This window comes from Oncorhynchus tshawytscha, linkage group LG22 (assembly GCF_018296145.1).
Source record: "Oncorhynchus tshawytscha isolate Ot180627B linkage group LG22, Otsh_v2.0, whole genome shotgun sequence".
Lineage (NCBI taxonomy): Eukaryota > Metazoa > Chordata > Actinopteri > Salmoniformes > Salmonidae > Oncorhynchus > Oncorhynchus tshawytscha.
In genome coordinates this window covers 5250379-5272674 of record NC_056450.1, presented here as the reverse complement: position 1 = coordinate 5272674, position 22296 = coordinate 5250379, and the positions used below count along the sequence as shown (strand labels likewise).

General features: G+C 41.4%; 1 protein-coding gene across 2 annotated transcripts in view; it reads right to left on the bottom strand.

Moving 5' to 3' along the window:
* The window catches only part of LOC112233880 (kelch-like protein 17), a 30529-nt gene extending 15060 nt beyond the window's left edge, over window positions 1–15469 (bottom strand). The window contains exons 1-3 of one of the 2 annotated variants that reach the window (XM_024383739.2): window positions 15110–15469; window positions 5652–5916; window positions 3068–3189 (exon numbers count right to left, since the gene is read on the bottom strand). In XM_024383739.2, the coding sequence (XP_024239507.1) occupies window positions 3068–3189; window positions 5652–5865 (336 nt within the window). In that variant the 5' untranslated portion in view covers window positions 5866–5916; window positions 15110–15469. The remainder of the gene's footprint in view (window positions 1–3067; window positions 3190–5651; window positions 5917–15109) is intronic. The other variant, XM_024383738.2, reaches the window with a different exon arrangement.
* Window positions 15470–22296: the final 6827 nt, after the last annotated feature.

Below are 22296 nucleotides of genomic sequence, written 5' to 3'. Positions count from 1 at the left end.
AGAAGGAGGCGAGTAGAGGGGACGTGAGGAGTTTACACTTGAGATTCTCCCACTGACTGAGTAGCCTTCCATCAGCCTACCACCTTGGCGGAAAACGGCGTGTCCGGTAGCTGGCGGGCTGTCAATGAGTAGCTCACAAATAGATAGTGAGAAATAATCATTAGGCCTAATATTACATGATTAAATCTGTGGAATAACTTTTCTCCCCAAGCTGTTTACAGGTATTTAGCACAATTCAGCATTTTTGCCATCCATTTCCCCACAATACATTGTTAAGATGTTGTTTTCATTCAGTTACAAAAGTAAACAGCCTGGCTGAGCCCCATGAGAGTGCACCACGGCTGCTTCACTGTTACAATGTAGCCAAGCTGTGTTTATATGTGCCTGTGCTGATGAAACAGCTCTGCTTTGCTTGGTTGGTAATATCGACCCAATAAGCAATTTCTACCCTTGTTGCATCAAATATATATGCTGCCGAGACAGATTTTAAACATTTTCATGGTGACAGGAGCTAGGTTTCTATCCAATTGGCGACATATTTTCATGCGAATATTCTAAAATATGCATGAAGAAACATGTGCATTTTTTCACCAGTGGTGTGTTTCCACCAAACGGACTTGCAGATAAAAATCAGTGTGTTATGACGTAGAGCATATAAAAATTTACTTTTTTTGCTTAAGTTTAAATGTACTGAATAAAAATCTAAAAGTTCAATGTGTTTCCATTGTATTTTTGACTAAAACTGTTGGGGTAAATAGCAAATGTCCCTACTCTGGTCTTGGTACGTGTGCTCTAGCCAACAGCTGGAAGATAGTCTACAGTGTGGGTAGGCTGTGCGGGTAGGCTAATCTACGAGATTATTACTGATAAAATCGAGAACGGCAGTCAAGCATCGATCCTGTCACCAGAATTATAACCCTCAATATTTATTTGAAAGGAGCATCAAACTCATCACCTTGCACTTTCACCACCCTGTGAAGTTCAGAATAACTTATTTCATCTGTAACCTAATACACTGCATGGTTTCCCAAATCATAGTGGAAGGACCACACACCATATCATCATGTGAATCCAGGTTTACTTTGATATGATGGTTATTATATCAATATTTGCGTATAAATGAGTTTCCACCACCATTTCTCACAGAATACATTTTACCGACACAAAAAGATCCCACCTTGTCGGACAAACAAATTATCTTTAGGCAAATATAAACTTGTACCAAACCATCAGCTGTCCTGATTTTTTTTATATGGTATACCTTTATTTGCATAAAAACAACAGGGCCAAAAAGGCAGAACGGAAAAGTAATGTGCTTGCTGAGACTACACTTTGTTATTCCATTGTACTCCCACTTTTACATAAAGTCTGGTTCCAATGGGTGGAGCAATAGAAAACGTGAAGATGAGCATAGGATAGGATGATGTGGGGTGTGAGGATGAGCATAGGATAGGATGATGTGGGGTGTGAGGATGAGCATAGGATAGGATGATGTGGGGTGTGAGGATGAGCATAGGATAGGATGATGTGGGGTGTGAGGATGAGCATAGGATAGGATGATGTGGGGTGTGAGGATGAGCATAGGATAGGATGATGTGGGGTGTGAGGATGAGCATAGGATAGGATGATGATGGGGTGTGAGGATGAGCATAGGATAGGATGATGTGGGGTGTGAGGATGAGCATAGGATAGGATGATGTGGGGTGTGAGGATGAGCATAGGATAGGATGATGTGGGGTGTGAGGATGAGCATAGGATAGGATGATGTGGGGTGTGAGGATGAGCATAGGATAGGATGATGTGGGGTGTGAAGATGAGCATAGGATGATGTGGGGTGTGAAGATGAGCATAGGATGATGTGGGGTGTGAAGATGAGCATAGGATGATGTGGGGTGTGAAGATGAGCATAGGATGATGTGGGGTGTGAAGATGAGCATAGGATGATGTGGGGTGTGAAGATGAAGATGATGTGGGGTGTGAAGATGAGCATAGGATGATGTGGGGTGTGAAAATGAGCATAGGATGATGTGGGGTGTGAAAATGAGCATAGGATGATGTGGGGTGTGAGGATGAGCATAGGATGATGTGGGGTGTGAAGATGAGCATAGGATGATGTGGGGTGTGAGGATGAGTATGGGATGATATGGGATATGAAGATGAGGATAGGATGATATGGGGTGTGAAGATGAGTATAGGATGATATGGGATATGAAGATTAGTATAGGATCATATGGGGTAGGATGTAAATGGTTTGTGGCGTATGCTAAAGGATGTGACAATATATAAGAGATTAGGAACAGAAATACTTTAACGAAGTAATGTAATCATCAGTATCAGTGTGTTTTCGTGGAATACTTTTACGGTTTTTACTTTATGTTACTAAATGTATTAGTTCCAGAGAGGTACGTATACAAAGCTATTAAAACAAGAGCCAAATACTTCTCAAACCCGTTCAGATTTCATGCTCTCCACGAACATCAGAGTACAGAACTCTCACGTTATTACTTTGACAGCAGTCAGAGAAGTTTACAAACTTTGAGAGTGCTCGAGACCACCATGTAGAATAATGATGGTACATTCCCTACATACTGACTACTTTTGAATATATAGCGCACTACAAATGTAGTTTTATCTCAATCTCTTCATTCAAAGACTCAATAATGAACATTCTTACTGACAGTTGTGGCTGCTTTGCGTGATGTATTGTTGTCTCTACCTTCTTTACCTTTGTACTGTTGTCTGTGCCCAATAATGTTTGTACCATGTTGTGCTGCTACCATGTTGTTGTCATGTGTTGCTGCCTTGCTATGTTGTTGTCTTAGGTCCCCCTTTATGTAGTGTTGTGTCTCTTGTCGTGATGTGTGTTATGTTCTATATTTCATTATTTTTTATTGTTTTTTCCAGCCCCCGTCCCCGCAGGAGGTCTTTTGCCTTTTGGTAGGCCGTCATTGTAAATAAGAATTTGTCCTTAACTGACTTGCCTAGTTAAATAAAGGTTAAATACAAGTAAATAAATAAAAGTAGGGAATAAGGTGCTATTTGAGATGCAGTAGTCTTTTCTTCTTACCTGCACGTTGCCCTCCCCCACCACGATTTCTGCTGTGTAGGCATACTGAACCAGCTGTTCCAACGCCTGGGGGTCAATGTCATGCAGGGTCACGTGGGTCTGGCGACTCTCCGACATCTCATCTGCATGACCAGACAGACAACAGAGTTTTCCAGTTTTCCGTGCGGACAAACCATATGCGAAACCAATTCAACATGTCAAGTGAGAGAAATCAAATCAGAGTTGATTTCAAGTGCAATTAACACTCCATTTTAACTGAAAGATTTGTGTGTGTGTATGTAATGTGGTATATACTCTATTGCAGGGTTCCCCAACTGGCAGCCCATGGGCAGGGGGGGGGGGCATAAAAGACTGTAATAACACCAGCAACTCAGCTCAAAGTGATTCATTTTTTAAATATGTTTCAAAGTATTCCCACACATAACAGCTAGCTTTGAAATTATTATGTTTTAGTCAAATGTTATATCTGTTTGGGCTTCTTGCGCTCAATTTGCATTCTAAAAATGTTTTGTAACTAAGTTCTGGCCCCATGACCATTGTTTCAAGAACAAAAATCGACCTGCGGCTTAATCTAGTTGATGATCCCTGCTCTATTGCCACAGACATGAAGCACGTACCTCCCATTATACACAAATTCTCATAGGACAGTCACTGCATAGCACTATGAAATTGTTTAGCATTTGTAGCTGTCTGCGTCTGAGTGATTAATTGTTTTGACTGTCAGACAATCTGTGTGTAATTCCGATTCCTGGAACTATGAGGCGCTTGTGTTACACCAAACACAGCGAAGAAGCATATTTTAGCATGGAAGGTAAGTCCATTTGTTCCAACAGGTCAAAAGAACCAGCACACACGCACAACAGCGTTTTGGTTATATTGATTAGATTGTTGGCTGTACAGGGCACTTGGAAAGAATTCAGACCCCTTGACTCAAGCTCTATCAGGTTGGATGTGGAGCGTCGTTGCACAGTTATTTTCAGGTCACTCTAGAGATGTTCGATCGGGTTCAAGTCCGGGCTCTGGCTGGGCAACTCAACGACATTCAGAAACTTGTCCCGAAACCACTCCTGTGTTGTCTTGGCTTTGCGCTTAGGGTTGTTGTCCTGTTGGAAGGTGACCCTTCGCCCCAGTCTGAGGTCCTGAGCGCTCTGGAGCAGGCTTTCATCAAGGAGCTCTCTGTAATTTGCTCTGTTCATCTTACCCTTGATCCTGATTAGTATTTCTTCCGCTGAAAAACATCCCCACAGTATGATGCTGCAACCCCCATGCTTCACCGTAGGGATGGTGCCAGGTTTCCTTCAGAAGTGACGCTTGGCAATCAGGCCAAAGAGTTCAGTCTTGGCGTCATCAGACCTGACAATCTGGTTTCTCATGGTCTGAGTCCTTGAGGTGCCTTTTGGCAAACTCCAAGCGAGCTGTTGTGTCCTTTTTACTGAGGAGTCGCTTCCGTCTGGCCACTCTACCATAAAGGCCTGATTGGTAGAGTGCTGCACAGATGGTTTTCCTTCTGGAAGGTTCTCCCATCTCCACAGAGGACCTCTGGAGCTCTGTCAGAGTGACCATTGGGTTCTTTGTCACCTCCCTGACCAAGGACATTCTCCCCAGATTGCTCAATTTGGCCGGGCAGCCAGCTCTAGGAAGAGTCTTGGTGGTTCCAAACTTCTTCCATTTAAGAATGTTCTTGGGGACCTTCAATGCTGCAGAATTTTTTTGGTACCCTTCCCCAGATCTGCGCCTCAACACAATCCTGTCTCGGAGCTCTACGGACAATTCTTTCGACCTCACGGCTTAGTTTTTACTCTGACATGCACTGTCAACTGAGGGACCTTATATAGACAGGTGTGTGAGGAATGGAAACAGGATGCAGTTGAGCTCAATTTCGAGTCTCATAGCAAAGGATCTGAATACTTAAGCAAAGAAAATAAAGTAATACATTTGCTAAAATAAAAATAAAAACTTTTCGCTTTGTCGTTATGGGGTATTGTGTGTATTTTGATGTTTTTTATTTTGTATTTAATCCATTTTAGAATAAGGCTGTAACGTATCAAAACGTGGAAAAGGGGAAGGGGTCTGAATACTTTCCGAAGGCACTGTATCAGCAGACTTAAATAGGCCTAGGTTTAGAGCATGGTAAGTTGAAAATGAGTCTAGTGGTGAGTCTTAAAGCCTCATACCCTCACAAGGCTCTTGTCTGAGCTGCAGGAGGGAGGAGGAAAACTGGGACACACCTCACCTGGTGATCTATGACCCCAACAGGAAAGAACGCACACAGACAACAGGGAGGAAGGAAGGAAGTGGTCACTGACGAGGAAGCAAGCAAACAAATGAGGTGTTGCTCACAAGTTGAGGTGCCACTGCCACTCACACACATTGAGCAAAATGTAGCGCAGTTCAATGTCTGAGCATTCAAGCAACAACCAATAATCCCCACAAACCTCTCACACCACTTTGTTCATGGTGAAGAGGGGGAGACGGTGTCCCAAAGTGAGTGACTAACACTAGTAGTGAACACTTGTGAGGGCGTGGAGAAACAGAATAGCAGTCTCAGTAGCTGTGGGTGCGGACTCGGAGGAGGGATACTTACTTGTAAACATGGCGTGGAAGTAGGGACTGCAGGATGCTAGCACCACCTTGTGTGCCTTAATCTCCTTGTTGGAGACGTGCAGCACGATGTCGCAGAGCAAGCTGCGCTGGCGCATCCTGTTCATGGACACGAACGAGTCGTGGTAGTGGCGCTTGGAGTTGTGCGAGATGCTGTGGCCGTCACGGTTCAGCAGCTGCATGCCCCCCTCCATCATGGTGCCCTGCTCCGCTGCAGCCGGCTCCTGCCTGGGCCTCACTCTGGGAGACTGCAACACACAAGGGGATCAACAAATTCTAAGAATTTTACCCAGATTCCCAGGTTTTCTAGAAATTCCAGAATGAATTTTGCAGCCCTAGGTTCATTCCTATTAAATTGACCCAATTCGATAAATCTCTGTTTTGTCATATGTGACTGTTTGTCATCAAAAAAACTCTTACATCACCACTGCTGTAATAGGCATGACAGGTGTCATAACAGTCATAGTAGCTGATGTGACAACTGACTGTACAATCATGACAGCCAGGTATACCAAAATGTAGGTTAGCTAGGCCAGCATGGTTAGTTTGTATAGCACTCTGTGCTAGCCAGTAATATCCACATCATAATACTGACATCAGCGATCAAGACTGCTTGATTCTACTTTGCTTTAAGTCTGTCCGTCAATGTCATTGAAGATGTTGATGTAGGCTAGGTCCTAATCATGTATGTCAAATCAAAAGTACAATACAGGTCAAGTTAGTTTGACAATTTCACAAAAGCAAGCTAGGACTGATGGTTTGGTTAGCTAAACTTGCAAGTCTGTGTGTTTGGTTACCAAAGCATCTACTATCGCAATCTAGTGAACTTGCTAGCTATGGATGAACACATTTCTAGTGGGAAATGTGTTAAATTATGGTATAAAAGGGATTGTCAACTCGTGGCTCTATGCTTTCTCTGGAAAATAACTCCGTGGAAGTTCATTATTTCCATAGAACGCATAGCCTCTTGTTGATTATCCCTTATGTAATCTTGTTCAATGTTATCCTTGCTTATAAGGCAAGCTTGATATATTATGTATTGTAATAGAATAAGGTCTTAGCTCATTGCCAGCTGCAGCTCCTGGCAGGGTGTGTGGGGTAAAGAAGGATGCGCGCGGGCGGGCGCACACACACACACACACACACACACACACACACACACACACACACACACTTTAGAATGGTGCATAAGCATCTAGATGCCCTATACTGTACTCTGTAAAATTGTGTTATAATGAATATTTACATTCCTCTCAACTGTGTGTGTCATGCCACAAGTGGCTAAAAGTGTCATTTAATCTGGTCCTCTTTCTACCAAATGTAAAATTATTCTGCTGGAAATTATATTGTTGGCAATATAGCCTACCTTTCTGATAGGCTGGATGTTTGTTGATTGAAGGCTGTGTGTACACACACGCCATAAGTTTGTGCATTCTGGGGGTGTAACCAGTCTGAAAGATAACGGTTAAACCTATCAGTCCTGTGACCCCAGAAAAAGATTTGTCTTTTCATTATCTGACTTTCATTTATATGTAAAGCCCTTATACTTCGCCTCACAAGTGTTTTACCATGTTCTTTTCGGGACAACCAGGGTTACAAGCTGAACACAAAACTATTTGACAAAAACAGTTGAATTCATGAGTTTTGTTGACAAATGTCAATTTAAAAATAAGGTCCACCAAAGCAAAAAACAGATAAAGATGAATTTATATGAATTCTGTAAGTACCTAAATTGTTTGCTCACTAAGAGCAACATCCAACTAGTCAGTGACAACTGTGTGGAGTTTGTGAAAGCAACTATGTGAGCTTATTACAGTACTATAGAAACTATGTCCTGGGATTTCCTATCTTCTTCGTAAAAGCTTGTGAGCTTTGTGAGAGTCTCAGCTTTTAATACAGATTTTAATAGTTTGTAGTTCAAACCATTCGGACTCTACAGCCATGTTTGTAAAAAGACCAGGCCCTGGGCCCCTTCGGGATCCACCCTGAACATATTTTTGGCAAACTGGACTGCTGTGACTGTATGCTTGTTCTGGGACCCTACTGGCAGTAACATCTTGACAGTAAAGCATTTCACCTGGCCAAGGTTGTACTTCAGTGTGTGTGAGAGGGTGGGGTACTACAAGAACAGTGGAGTTATGTTACAACTGGATAACGGTAACACTATCTTTCATTGGTTCTGTGGTAACAGAGTGTAAGTTTCATGCCGTGATAACCTAGACCTAGCTTACACTTTAGGAATCCACTGTCCACTTCTATGAGGCCTATGCCGTAGATTATATAGACTCAATGGAGACTTTGTAGTATGTATCAGTGTGAAATGCATTACTTTTTGCTCCTTCAACAAATTCATTTTTTAAACTGATAGAGAAGCATCTTAAAATGTCACCACTACTGCATAACAGGGCTTGTTTCTTTCTCTTTCTTTCTCTCTCTCACACACACACCACACCCACCCACACGTTCTAATGCCCTGGGCAAATAGCTAGCATTGGGCTATTTTGCACATTGATAATTTCCAAATGTTGACATGACATTCATTCAAGTTCATATTTTCAACAGATACAACAAGGTTGCCAGCACCAATGAATAAGAATGCATTGTTGTCACTGCAGCGATGGGTCATTAACTGACACACTGACTATTATCCGTAGCCATGCCTCCGTCAGTGTCACTGAGGGGACACACAAACCTATTCACACACACATAACGATACCTTTCCTTTTTCTGACTCACTAGGTATTCTGGATGACTGCCAGACGTACTGCTTCAATTTCTGCAGACCATTTCTCAGCTTTGTTTGTTTATCAGCATGCATTTGGTCATTTCACCTTCCTCCTTGAGGTTGTTTCTATTCATTTCTATTCCTAAAGATGTGGCATTGCACCCCAACACCATCTAGTTTGAATAACCGTATCATCAGCAAGAAAAGCCTTTGGCAGAAAATACAAATTACCAGTGGTAAACGTTGCAGTTTAGTGGAACCAGGGAAGAACTGACGACGTGACGGTGGTAGGCCTGATCACCGACAACGAGACAGCCTATAGGGAGGTCAGAGACCGGGTAGTGTGGTGCCAGGACAACAACCTCTCCCTCAACATCAGCATGACAAAAGGAGCTGATCATGGAATACAGGAAATGGGAGAGCCGAGCACACCCCCATTCACATCAGTGGAGTGGGTCGAGAACTTTAAGTTCCTCAGTGTCCACATCACTAAGGATCTATCATGGTCAACACACACCAACACAGTCGTGAAGAAGACACGACAATTCCTCTTCCCCCCCCAGGAGGCTGAAAAGATTTGGCATGGTTCCTCAGATCCTCAAACAACTCTACAGCTGCACCATTGAGAGCCATTGAGAGCCTCACTGTTTGGTATGGCAACTGCTTGGCAGCCGACAGCAAAGGCACTACAGAGAGTAGTGCGTGTGGCCCACTACATCACTGGGGAAGAGCTCCCTGCCATCCAGGACCTCTATAACAGGCAGTGTCAGAAGAAGGCCATAAAAATTGTCAAAGACTCCAGCTACCGCACAGCAAGAGGTACCGAAGCACCAAGTCTGGAACCAACCGGAACATGAAAAGCTTCTACCCCCAGGCTATAAGACTGCTAAATAGTTCATAAAATATTTAACCAAATAGCTAGCTGGACTATCTGCATTGACCCTTTACGCACAAACTTTTTTGACCCCTTAAATACACTGCTGCTACTGTTTATCATCTATCCTGTTGCCTATGCACTCAATTACCCCTGCACATCAACTCGGTACTGGTACACATAATAATAAATATATATAATATATATAGGCAAGTTATCATTACTCATTGTGTATTTATTATTATGTGTTATTAGTTTTCTATTTTCTCTTACTCTGCATTGTTGGGAAGGGCCCGTAAGCAAGCATTTCACTGTTAGTCTACACCTGTTGTTTACCAATGATATTTTATTTAAACGACTGATCCCTCTCAATGAAGTCACGGACGTTCAAGGCCGACCGTGGTACTGCAGGCATTGTTAGCAGGAAACAGGTTCCTCCATTATAGTGAATGGAAAAATGGCGATAATTGTGGTCAATCTTCATATCAATATATTTTTTTTTAGACAATCATGGTACTAATAATTGCTTCTAATAGACCAGAAAGACATATGTCTTTGAACCAATATGGCCAAAAGTATCTGGACACCTGCTCGTCGAACATCTCATTTCAAAATCATGGGCATTAATATGGAGTTGGACCCCCCTTTGCTGCTATAGCAGTCTCCACTCGTCTGGGAAGGCTTTCCACTAGATTTTTTAACATTGCCTCGGGGTCTTGCTTCCATTCAGCCACAAGCAGACATTGTGCTTCCAGAGGCAGTTTGGAACTCGGTAGTGAGTGTTGCAACCGAGGACAGACCATTTTTACATGCTTCAGCACTAGGCGGTCCCATTCTGTAAGATTGCGTGGCCTACCACGTCACGGCTAAGCTGTTGTTGCTCCTAGATGTTTCCACTTCACAATAACAGCACTTACAGTTGACCAGGGCAGCTCTAGCAGGGCAGAAATGTGATGAACTGACTTGTTGGAAAGGTGGCATCCTATGACGGTGCCACGTTGAATGTCCCTGATCTCTTCAGCATGAGTCATTCTACTGCCAATGTTTGTCTATGGAGGTGGCATAGCTGTGTACTCAATTTTATACACCTATCAGCAATGGGTGTGGCTGAAATAGTCATGTAGAGTACTTAACATGAGGGGGCAGCACTGAGCTAGTCTGCAACATCTTTTCCTGGAGTACCTCAAACTCTCCATGAGACGCCAGCTTAACCGACTTAATTTGGCTTCAATTCACATAGGAATTAATGGAGTCACGTGAAGCATCCAATTTGATAATCGCTACGGTCTGTCTCGGTCCATATTTGTGTAAAGCATATGATATATGAAGAAAGCCTCCGTTCAATCCTCTGCAGGGGTGTTGTGCTGCCGGAGCGCAGGCTCCTTCCCTTTTGACTTGAGAATACACTGAGCTTATAAAACTATTTCTGGAAAATTAATTCTGATACATTCTAAATAAATTATATTTAATTACCACTTAAATTCAATGAAAAACTATAGAATGACAAATAAAAATGTATAGCAGCCTAGAGGTAGGTAAATTGGTGGTTTCTTCCCTGTCTTCTCTCTGGCGGTGGCAAGAATAAACTATTAGGCTACCTGTGTGCACTGCAGAGGCCAGTAAGACTCTTGCCCACTTTGGCCAATCAGAACGATGGGAAAAAAAGTAATTCACTGTGTGTCTGCCTCGAGGATGTTCATAAAACTCCATGGACCCTCTTGCACAGTGGAACCCTGAACAATATGTGACCACTTCTTAAGGCGACAATGTTTTGCTGAAGACTCCCAAACCAGAGTGGCCAAAGGGAGACACAAGGACCATTCTAGTTTGGAATGTCAGGGTAGACAATTGGAAATGTGAATTGGGCCAAGTTGGAGGTAAGTTGGAGGCATTTAGGTTATAGTTTGAGAAGCATGAATACACCACACCAAACACTTGATTTTATGGCTGTGCAATTCTACATAGTAATGATTTATGTTCACTACTTGGTCAAATGACTTGATAGAATGTAATTGCATAGATTAAAATGCAATGAATTGATAGTTGCCTTCTCGTTATTTTATTCTGTAAAACGGTACGATACATTCGGAAAGTATTCAGACCCCTTGACTTTTCCCCCATTTTGTTACGTTACAGCCTCATACTAAAATCAATTAAATAAAATGTTTTCCTCATCAATCCACACACAATACCTCAATAACAAAGCGAAAACAGGTTATTAAAGTGTGCAAATTTATCAGAAATAAAAAACTAAAATACCTTATTGACATAAGTATTCAGAACCTTTGCTTTGAGACTTGAAATTGAGCTCAAGTGCATCCTGTTTCCATTGATCATCCTTGAGATGTTTCTACAACTTGATTAGAGTGAACCTGTGGTAAATTCAATTGATTGGACATGATTTGGAAAGGCACACATCTGTCTATATAAAGGTCCCACAAATGACAGTGCATGTCAGAGCAAAAACCAAGCCATGAGGTTAAAGGCATTGTCCGTAGATCCCCTAGACAGGATTGTGTCGAGGCACAGATCTGGGGAAGGGTACCAAAAAATGTCTGCAGCATTGAAATACCCCAAGAACGCAGTAGCCTCCATCATTCTTAAAATGGAAGAAGTTTGGAATCACCAAGACTTCCCTGAGTTGGCCGCCCTGCCAAACTGAGCAATTGGGGGAGAAGGGCCTTGGTCAGGGAGGAGACAAAGAACCCAATGGTCACTGACAGAGCTCCAAAGTTCCTCTGTGGAGATGGGAGAAACTTCCAGAAGGACAACCATCTCTGCAGCACTACAACAATCAGGCATTTCTGGTAGAGCGGCCAGACAGAAGCCACTCCATAGTAAAAGGAAAATGACAGCCAACTTGGAGTTTGCCAAAAGGCACCTAAAGGACTCTCAGACCATAAGAAACAAGATTCTCTTGTATGATGAAACCAAGATTGAACTATTTGGCCTGAATACCAAGCTTCACGTCTGGAGGAAACCTGGCACCATCCCTACAGTGAAGCATGGTGGTGGCAGCATCATGCTATGGGGATGTTCTTCAGCGGCAGGGACTGTGAGACTAGTCAGGGTCGACGGAAAGATGAACGGCACAAAGTACAGAGAGATCCTTGATGAAAACCTGCTCCAGAGCGCTCAGGACCTCAGGCTGGGTCAAACGTTGACGTGGAATATTCCATTCAAACAATCATCTTTATTCAATGTTGATTAATTATTTCAATAATGAAACCATCGACTCAACATTCTTGACTATCGGGCCGAGAGCCTACCCTTCACAGACAATGCACAGTTTATATAGCTGATACCAGAATGCTTGGTTCCACCCATCCCATATAGATTGGGGGGCACCATAAGCCATTTTGGGTTCATCCTCTGGTCATCTGCCTCTGGTGTTGTCTCCCAGATCCCAGGACAATTAAGAATACTGAGGCCTTTGTTCTGTTCCTCCAGGCTCTCTCTATTTTGGTGAGACCCACCACATATGATCTATGGAATGCCAGCTGTAGGTTTTATATCACCAAGCCATCACTTAATCAGTTGCCAGTCCAAGTTCCATAAAGACTCCTCTCAGTTAACGCAGAAAGGAGCGAGACAGTCCTAAGAACCTTACTCTATTAAATAAAACAACCATTTGGTGCATAAATATAACATCATCTTGTATCCACAATGTAGAAAATAGTAAAAATAAAGAAAAACCCTTGAATGAGTAGGTGTCCAAACTTTTGACTGGTGCTGTATGTAAATGTGATATTTAAGTTTATTTTATTTATACATTTGCAAAAAAATTATATAAACCTGTTTTGCTTTGTCATTATGGGTTAATGTGTGTAGATTGATGAGGGAAAAAAACTATTTAATATATTTTAGAATAAGGCTGTTACGTAACAAAATGGGGAAAGAGTCAAGGGGTCTGAATGCAACGTTTGTTGTAACCATGTGTTCAAGCTAATCAAATCAAAGCGTATTCATAATACAGCGTGTGCTATACAATGGAAGACCTACACGCAATAAAGCCTTCCTTGCAAATAGTGCAATGGTATTAAGCTATATGTATTTAGCTTAGGCTATAGCCTACAAATAGCTATACCATGTAGTCATAGGCCTATTACAAATGATTGTTGTTGTGGAACTGGCCAAATGGAAGAGCTATCCTTCAGCGCCACAAGTTGGTTCAACTTCTTTAATTGACATCATTGCACGATCCTGGCGCTGTACTTTCAGAACCTTTTAATTAAAATATCCCTTTAAAATGAAATTTCATCAAGATCTGTTGCCTATGCCTATAATAGTCATACTCATCGCTTATTATTACAAATAGAAGATTGCCCCTTCTCACAACGGTGCTCGTTTAGTAAAGCTAGATCAAATAATAAATGTTGTGTTACATAACCAAATACAATACCAACATAGGGCTGTAACATTCCTGCTACACCAAAAGCACCTCCTTTTCTAATGAGATTTCAGAATGGTTTAGCTGAAACCGAATAGTCATATTTCTTTCTCATGCACCACAACTCCACAGATCGTGGCACTAGGCAGGATATGTGCTTTGATTGAAACAAAATACGAGAAAGGGTAATAGTTTAACACCATCTTCTCTCATTCACTCAGGAAACAGTAATTAAAGAATAACTAAATGCCTATTCCCATGAAAATGATTGAGATCAATAAAATAATCAGAATGGAGATACATTTGGACGTTTCACTGGTAAAACATTAATAATGATCATTCATGATTGACAGTGATGATGGCCTAACTTGATGTTTGAGAGGATTACAAATATTTAGACAATAGCCTGTGTGTGGGCATAGGCAGACGTTGCAATTGGATGCATTTTTTATAATGATTCAATTGGCTACATCTGTCGGTACACACTGAGTGATAAAAAAAAAAGTGACTTCATATTTTTAAGTCTCCCTCATCTAAAAAAAAAAATAGCACTACACCAGTGATCCTTTATGACGTTGCTGACTGCATGAGCAAGGACATCAAATTTAAGGTGGATCTGCAGCAGTGACGAGATCCTCATCGTTGCGGCGTGAATAAAATTAGACACTGATAGGAATAAATCATGTTTTTTTTGTTGCTGTAATTGTGATATCGACTAAAAGGCGCTTATGACATTCATACATTATCATTAGCTATCTACTATGTGCAAGGTGCTATCTCTACACCACCTTAAATCGCTGGATCGTCTGGTCTGGCCACTCAAGAACATTATCGCAAAACAGGGCACTCCAACTCTGTTCCTGGGGAGCTATCCTCCTGAATGGTTTCGCTCCAACCCCAGGTGTAACTAACCTGATTCATCCATCTTATCAACCAGCTAATGATTAGGGTTGGAGTGAAAACCTACACTACAGGATGGTAGCACTCCAGCAACAGGATTGGAGAGCCCTGTCCCAAAACATAACCTGCAGCAAATGATCATCCTCTCTCAGACAGACAAATCGATATTGAAGTCAGAACATCGAATCCTAACTATATTTAGCCGCTCTATTGAGATTACGTTCCCACAGAAAAAAGCTGTACTATAGCTAGAAATAAGTGACTGCGTCTGGTGTCCCACGAGATGAACATAAAAGTGCAATTTTGAATTTCCAGAATGGCTATTTAGCTAGCGACAGTCTTCCATATGGTTAGCTAAACGTTTCCCTTTTCATCTGTGGCTAAAACATAACTGTCATTGAATTTGCTACTATAGCTAACTAACCGATAGCTAGCTAGCTATATGTTTACTACATAGCCACCGGCAGCCGTGACAAAATGACATGGCGATGTCGGGATTTAGCTAGTTAAAGTTAGCTAGCTAGCTACTACACAGTAGAACTCAAGACTCACCAGCCGTCGTCTGTGTCGCAAGGACAGCACAAACGTATTTCTAGCTGTAACCTTTTCCAGTTTCTTGATATGTTATAGTCCAAGTTCAGAATGTAACTTATTTGATTTATCAGTATTTTGAATTGCTAATCATCACGTCAACATTACATGATGTCGCATCAAAACAATGCTTGTATCGCTCGCTCCACACAAGTAACACTGACAAATACTTCGTTTCTCCTTCTTTCAGACTGTGCATTTTAAAACAGTTTTGATATCTTGCAAAAACACAAAGTGAACTAATACGTGTTTTACTATTGCACATGATACCGATTGAAAAGCGAAATACAAAATCAATTTAGATGAACTACAGTCTCTGCTTAATCTACTGGATTTGCATAAACCTTCTCAAATTGAACGTCACCCATAATATCAATGCTTTAGATTGGTGAAGTTCGAGGTCGTCTTCTTTTGTAGTCACGGTTGGCTTATTATCAGTCTCACAATACCCATGTTCGAGAGGATCAAAACAGCAATGTATCATGAGTAAATTGTGTCTGACGGATCTGCAAATAATAATGAGTAGTTATTTATGATGCAAGGTTCTTTGTAGATTATTTGGCTGCAGTGTTGAACAAGCCCACAGAATGGAAAAGCATTTAAAGGGGCAATCTGCATACATTTTTTTATTTAGAAATGTATTATACAGTATGTACCCATTGATTCTTGAAGAATGTAACTTAGAAATGCCTCATGAGCTTAGATCAACTGTCGTACCCCATCAGAACCCAAAATATAAACTTGTTTTACTCCAATGTTTTATAAAAAAAAAAGTAAATCTAAACAAACACTATATAGCCTCAAAACATGGTTAAAACCCAGATGGTCCCGGATGGTCAGTCCTTGCAACCATAGCACTATCTATGAATTTAAGAGTGGTTACATTTCTCCAGCCCCATCCCTCATCTTTTTACCAAAACAGGGGCGGGGACTCTGCTTTGTTATTGTTCCCCGTCAGTCAGTAACTCGATACAATATACTATGGAAAATCAACGACTAATCATATTCACATGAAGAAAACTGAAATCACACCTATCAGGAAAAATGGATGCCAAGCCCACCCTCGGAAGCCCCTCTTTTCTGGCTATAATACCAGAGCTCGCATTCATTTCCTGAATTTTTCTCTCTTCAGCTTGGCAGTAGAAAGAACACGTCATGCAATTTACAAACTTTTCAAGCACACAAAGACTACTAGATTGGGCTCTGACTTAGGTGTCTGTTAGTGGGGAGACATACACGTCCCTATAGATGTTGCGAGTTTTGGGTCTTGGTATTGGTTTTTGTGTTTGCTAAAATCTAACTTCACTGAACAAAACTTTAACAAAAACATAAACGCAATATGTAAAGTGTTGGTCCCATGATTCATGAGCTGAAATAAAAGAGCCCAGAAATGTTCAATACACACAAAAAGCTTATTTCTCTCAAACTTGTTGCGTAGATTTGCTTACATCCCTGTTAGTGAGCATTTCTTCTTTGCCAAGATAATCCATCCACCTGATAGGTGTGGCATAACAAGAAACTGATTAAACAGCATGATCACTAAACAGCTGCACCTTGTGCTGGGGACAATAAAAGGCCACTCTAAAATGTGCAGTGTTGACACACAATACAATGCCACAGATGTCTCAAGTTCATGCTGACTGCAGGAATGTCCACTAGAGCTGTTGCCAGAGAATTGAATGTTAATTAATCCAACATTGTTTTTGAGAATTTGCTAGTACGTCCAACCGGCCTCACAACCACAGACCACATGTATGGAATCTTGTGGTTGAGTGGTTTGCGGATGTCAACGTTGTGAACAGAGCTTGATCAGCTCTATGTGAAGGAGATGTGTCACGCTGCATGAGGTAAATGGTCACACCAAATACTGTTGGGTTTTCTGATCCACACCCCTATCAAGAGTGTGGTATCTTCCAGTTGTGGGCATAACAAACACAGTTCCTTCCCCACATTCAGACACACAGTTGGTTGTCAAGAGTGGTAGATATGAAAACAACAATGACAATAAAAATGAATTATCCCAGTCCTCAGGTTGGCACCTTCAGGAGATAATGTATGGGAGACTGGCATCGTTGATGAGGACAGTGACATGGAGGTATGGTCTGCAGGTCGCTGTGCATCCTCCTTTTCGTAGCTAAATGCGAACCTCCTCAGAACCGCCGAGTCCAGAACGAGACCCAGTAACTGAGTGCGCTGAGCCGGAGTGAAACAACATTTCATTTCTTGTGATATGGGAAACAAGCGTGGCAGGGTGGAGCTCCACCTGTATGACCAGCCAATCGTCCAGATAGGCCAATAATCTGATCCCCTGGCATCGCACCGGTGCCAAAGCTGTCTCCACCACCATAGAAAAGGTGCAGGGCGATAGGGAGAGCCTGAAAAGCAAGAACAGATACAGATTAGGCCACACCCTCGAAATGAAACCTCCAAAACTTTCTGTAGGGAGGATGTGTAGCCACATGAAAATATGCATCCTTCAGATCTATGGAAGTGAACCAATCGCTGGGAAGCACCGACTGCAATAGCCGGCGAATTGTGAGCATTTTGAACTTGCAAGCTGTGAGGTGTTTGTTTAAAACACTCATATTCAGGATAGGATGCAACACAGCATTCCATAGCTCTTGGGAACAAAGAAGAAACGGCTGTACCAACCGCTCTGTACTTTTGACACCGGACCACCCAAATAGACTGCTTTTGAAGGAGAGAGGAAATAAAATTGGATTAGCTAACACACTTGCCATTGGAACACAGGAGTGATAGTTACTGATAATGGGCCACTATACGCCTATGTAGATATTCCATTAAAAACTTCTTGTAACTGGGGGGCAGTATTTTCATTTTTGGAAAAATAACGTTCCCAAAGTAAACGGGCTATTTTGTCAGGACAAGATGCTAGAATATGCATATAATTGACAGCTTTGGATAGAAAACACTCTAAAGTTTCCAAAACTGTAAAAATATTGTCTGTGAATATGACGGAACTGATATTGCAGGCAAAAGACTAAGAAAAATCCAGTCCGGAAGTGACTCATGTTTTGAAAGCTCTGCGTTCCGATGCGTCCCTATTGAGCAGTGAATGGGCTATCAACCAGATTCCTTTTTCTACGTATTCCCCAATGTGTCTACAGCATTTTGACGTAGTTTCACGCCTTTATGTTGAGGAATGGATATATTATCGAATAGATATTTGAAAAACACCTTGAGGATTGATTATAAACAACGTTTGCCATGTTTCTGTCGATATTATGGAGCTAATTTGGAATATTTTTCGGAGTTGTCGTGACCGCAATTTCCGGCCGATTTCTCAGCCAAACGTGAAGAACAAACGCAGCTATTTCGCCTACAAAAATAATATTTTTGGAAAAATGGAACATTTGCCATCTAACTGGGAGTCTCGTGGGTGAAAACATCCGAAGCTCATCAAAGGTAAACGATTTAATTTGATTGCTTTTCTGATTTTCGTGATCAGGTTGCCTGCTGCTAGCTAGGCATAATGCTATGCTAGGCTATCGATAAACTTACACAAATGCTTGTCTTGCTTTGGCTGTAAAGCATATTTTCTAAATCTGAGATGACAGGGTGATTAACAAAAGGCTAAGCTGTGTTTCAATATATTTCACTTGTGATTTCATGAATAGGAATATTTTCTAGTAATATTTATGTCCGCTGCGTTATGCTAATTAGTGTCAGATGATGACAACGCTCCCGGACCCAGGATGGGTAGTTACAAAACTGCAATTTCATTAGTCATTTATAACATTAACAATGTCTACACTGTATTTCTAAACATTTTGATGTAATTTTAATGGGCAAAAAAAGACATTTCTAAGTGACCCCAAACTTTTGAAAGGTGTTGTAGGTATACTTGTTAAAAGGTAATTGTAGGTAAGTATGGATGTTTTTAAAGGCCACTGCAGATACGTATACAGTTGAAGTCGGAAGTTTACATATACCTTAGCCAAATACATTTAAATTCAGTTTTTCAATATTCCTATCATTTAATCCCAGTAAAAAATCCCTGTCAGGTCAGTGGTCACCACTTTATTTTAAGAATGTTAAATGTCAGAATAATAGTAGAGAGAATGATTTATTTCAGCATTATTTTCTTTCATCACATTCCCAGTGTGTCAGAAGTTTACATAAACTCAATTAGTATTTGGTAGCATTGCCTTTAAATTGTTTAACTCTGGTCAAACTTTTCGGTAGCCTTCCACAAGCTTCCCACAATACGTTGGATGAATTTTGTCCCAGTCATCATGACAGAGATGGTGTAACGGAGTCAGGTTTGTAGGCCTCCTTGCTCACACAAACTTTTAATAGGATTGAGGTCAGGGCTTTGTGATGGCCACTCCAATACCTTGACTGTTGTCCTTAAGCCATTATGCCACAACTTTGGAAGTATGCTTGGGGGTCATTGTCCATTTGGAAGACCCATTTGCAACCAAGCTTTAACTTCCTGACTGATGTCTTGAGATGTTTCTTCAATATATCCACATAATTTTCCGTCCTCATGATGCCATCTATTTTGTGAAGTACACCAGTCCCTCCTGCAGCAAAGCACCCCCACAACATGATGCCCCCGTGCTTCACGGTTGGGATGGTGTTCTTCGGCTTGCAAGCCCCCCCCTTTTTCCTCCAAACATAACGATGGTAATTATGGACAAACAGTTCTATTTTTGTTTTATCAGACCAGAGGATATTTCTCCAAAAAGTATTATCTTTGTCCCCATGTTCAGTTGCAAACCGTAGTCTGGCCTTTTTATGGCGGTTTTGGAGCAGTGGCTTTTTCCTTGCTGAGCGGCCTTTCAGGTTATGTTGATATAGGACTCGTTTTACTGTGGATATGGATACTTTTGTACCTGTTTCCTCCAGCATCTTCACAAGGTCTTTTGCTGTTGTTCTGGGATTGATTTGCACTTTTTGCACAAAGTACGTTCATTTCTAGGAGACAGAATGCATCTCCTTCCTGAGTGGTATGACAGCTGCGTGGTCCCATGGTGTTTATACTTGCGTTCTGTTGTTTGTTCAGATGAACGTGGTACCTTCGGGCGTTTGGAAATTGTCCCAAGGATGAACCAGACTTGTGGAGATTTACAATTTCTTTTCTGACGTCTTGGCTGATTTCTTTTGATTTTCCCATGATGTCAAGCAAAGAGGTGCTGAGTTTGAAGGTAGGCCTTGAAATACATCCACAGGCACACCTCCAATTGACTCAGATGATGTCAATTAGCCTATTAGAAGCTTCTAAAGCCATAACATAATTTTCTGGAATTTTCCAAGCTGTTTAAAGGCACAATCAACTTAGTGTTGTATAAGTGAAATAATCTGTCTGTAAACAATTGTTGGAAAACTTACTTGTGTCATGCACAAGTAGATGTCCTAACCGACTTGCCAAAACTATAGCTTGTTAACAAGAAATTTGAGGAGTGGTTGAAAAACGAGTTTTAATGACTCCAACCTAAGTGTATGTAAAATTCTGACTTCACCTGTACATGTTTAAAAAGGCATGCAACTAAAAGCCTATATTTAAAAGGCTGCTCAGGGTAAGTATTCATGTTTTTAAAAGTCCACTCCAGGAATTTATACACGTTTTAAAAAGATTATATATGTATTTGTTTTTTATGTAAAACATTCTTAATAGCTGGCAGCCTCTATGGTTCTCCATAGGTGGTTTGAAATTAGTTTTGATTGTAAAAATGTATATGTCAGCCTCCAGTGTTAAGAGTTATGTGAAAAAAGAAATCAACTTAAATTGATCAAAATCAGTATTATAGCCGGGAAGGCGGGGCTTCTGAGGGTGGGCTTGGCATCCGTTGGCCCATTGGGCGTGATTTCAGTTTTCAGGTGGATATGATTGTTCGTTGACTCCCCTTGGTAGATTTAAGCAATATGGCACGAGAGGGTGTGGTATATGGCCAATATACTAAGGGATGTTCTTATGCACGACGCAATGCGGATGTGCCTTATTGCTTCTATAAACTGGTTACCAATGTAATTAGAGCAGTAAAAATACGTGTTTTGTCATACCTGTGATATACCACGGCTGTCAGCCAATCAGTATTCAGGGCTCGAACCACCCAGTTTATAATATACCTTGTTTGCTCTTTCAGGGAACAGTAGTTATATTCATCAGTGTACGTTTAATCTGCTGATTGCCCCTTTAAAGCCATAAGAACCACTTTCATATGATACAAACATTGGGGCCATACTTGCCATCTTAAGCAACCATTTAAATGTAGACAATGGGCTCGCTTGAGTGGTAAAGCTGAAGCTCCGACTGTAGACTAAAGTCTTGGAGTGTAGTCGGGGGAGGTGCTTCTGGGACAGCCAAAAGTCTGACATTAATGTGGTTTTCCAACAGCAAGGCTCAGTTCAACATGGCAGGGTTGTTATTGTTTAAAAAATATTTTCTTTATAATGTTGAAATAAACATGCCCCCAACCCCCATATCACACACTAACAAACTAAAATCAAATGTGTGTACACTGTACAATCAATTAGTGAGAGAGTATCAAATATCACATGAATTTGTGTATACCGACTCTAGCCTATACATGAATGGTGGCAAAGTTGGTTCCTCTTTCAGTCATGTCTTTGGTCACGTTCGTGTAGGTCAAACAAAAACACCCTAATGATTGTGTGACAATAGAGCCACCCACAATGCAGCCGATACTGCAGAATGAAGTTTGTGAAGAGTGACTACAGAAACTTAGTTGACTGCAGTCAATACGTCATGACCTTTGATTACATGATTATTGTAAACTTCATGTCATCGACCACCCATGTGGTCACTGTTACCCTTTGACCTTGTCTTCTGTGGTTTTGAGCCATCGGCTTGTCCACCTTTGTACGTATGCAACGAGAAACTCATGCGGTTCACACAACCAGTCTCCTGCACACTGGAACTAAGTGGTCGTGTTCCCCTGTTCAGGCGTTGCTATCGCATGTCAGATCTTACAACTCCGGGATAGGTATTTTACATATTAGCTAACCACATAATTTGTTATAGAAATCAGGTGCCTGACAACACAGTCGATGACGTAGTACACAACCATTGGTTGATCCATGCAATGCCTGAACAGGGGAACACGACCAGTGTCTTTAGGCGTTCCTCAACAACCAATGGGAGAACTCTCCCTGTACAGGCT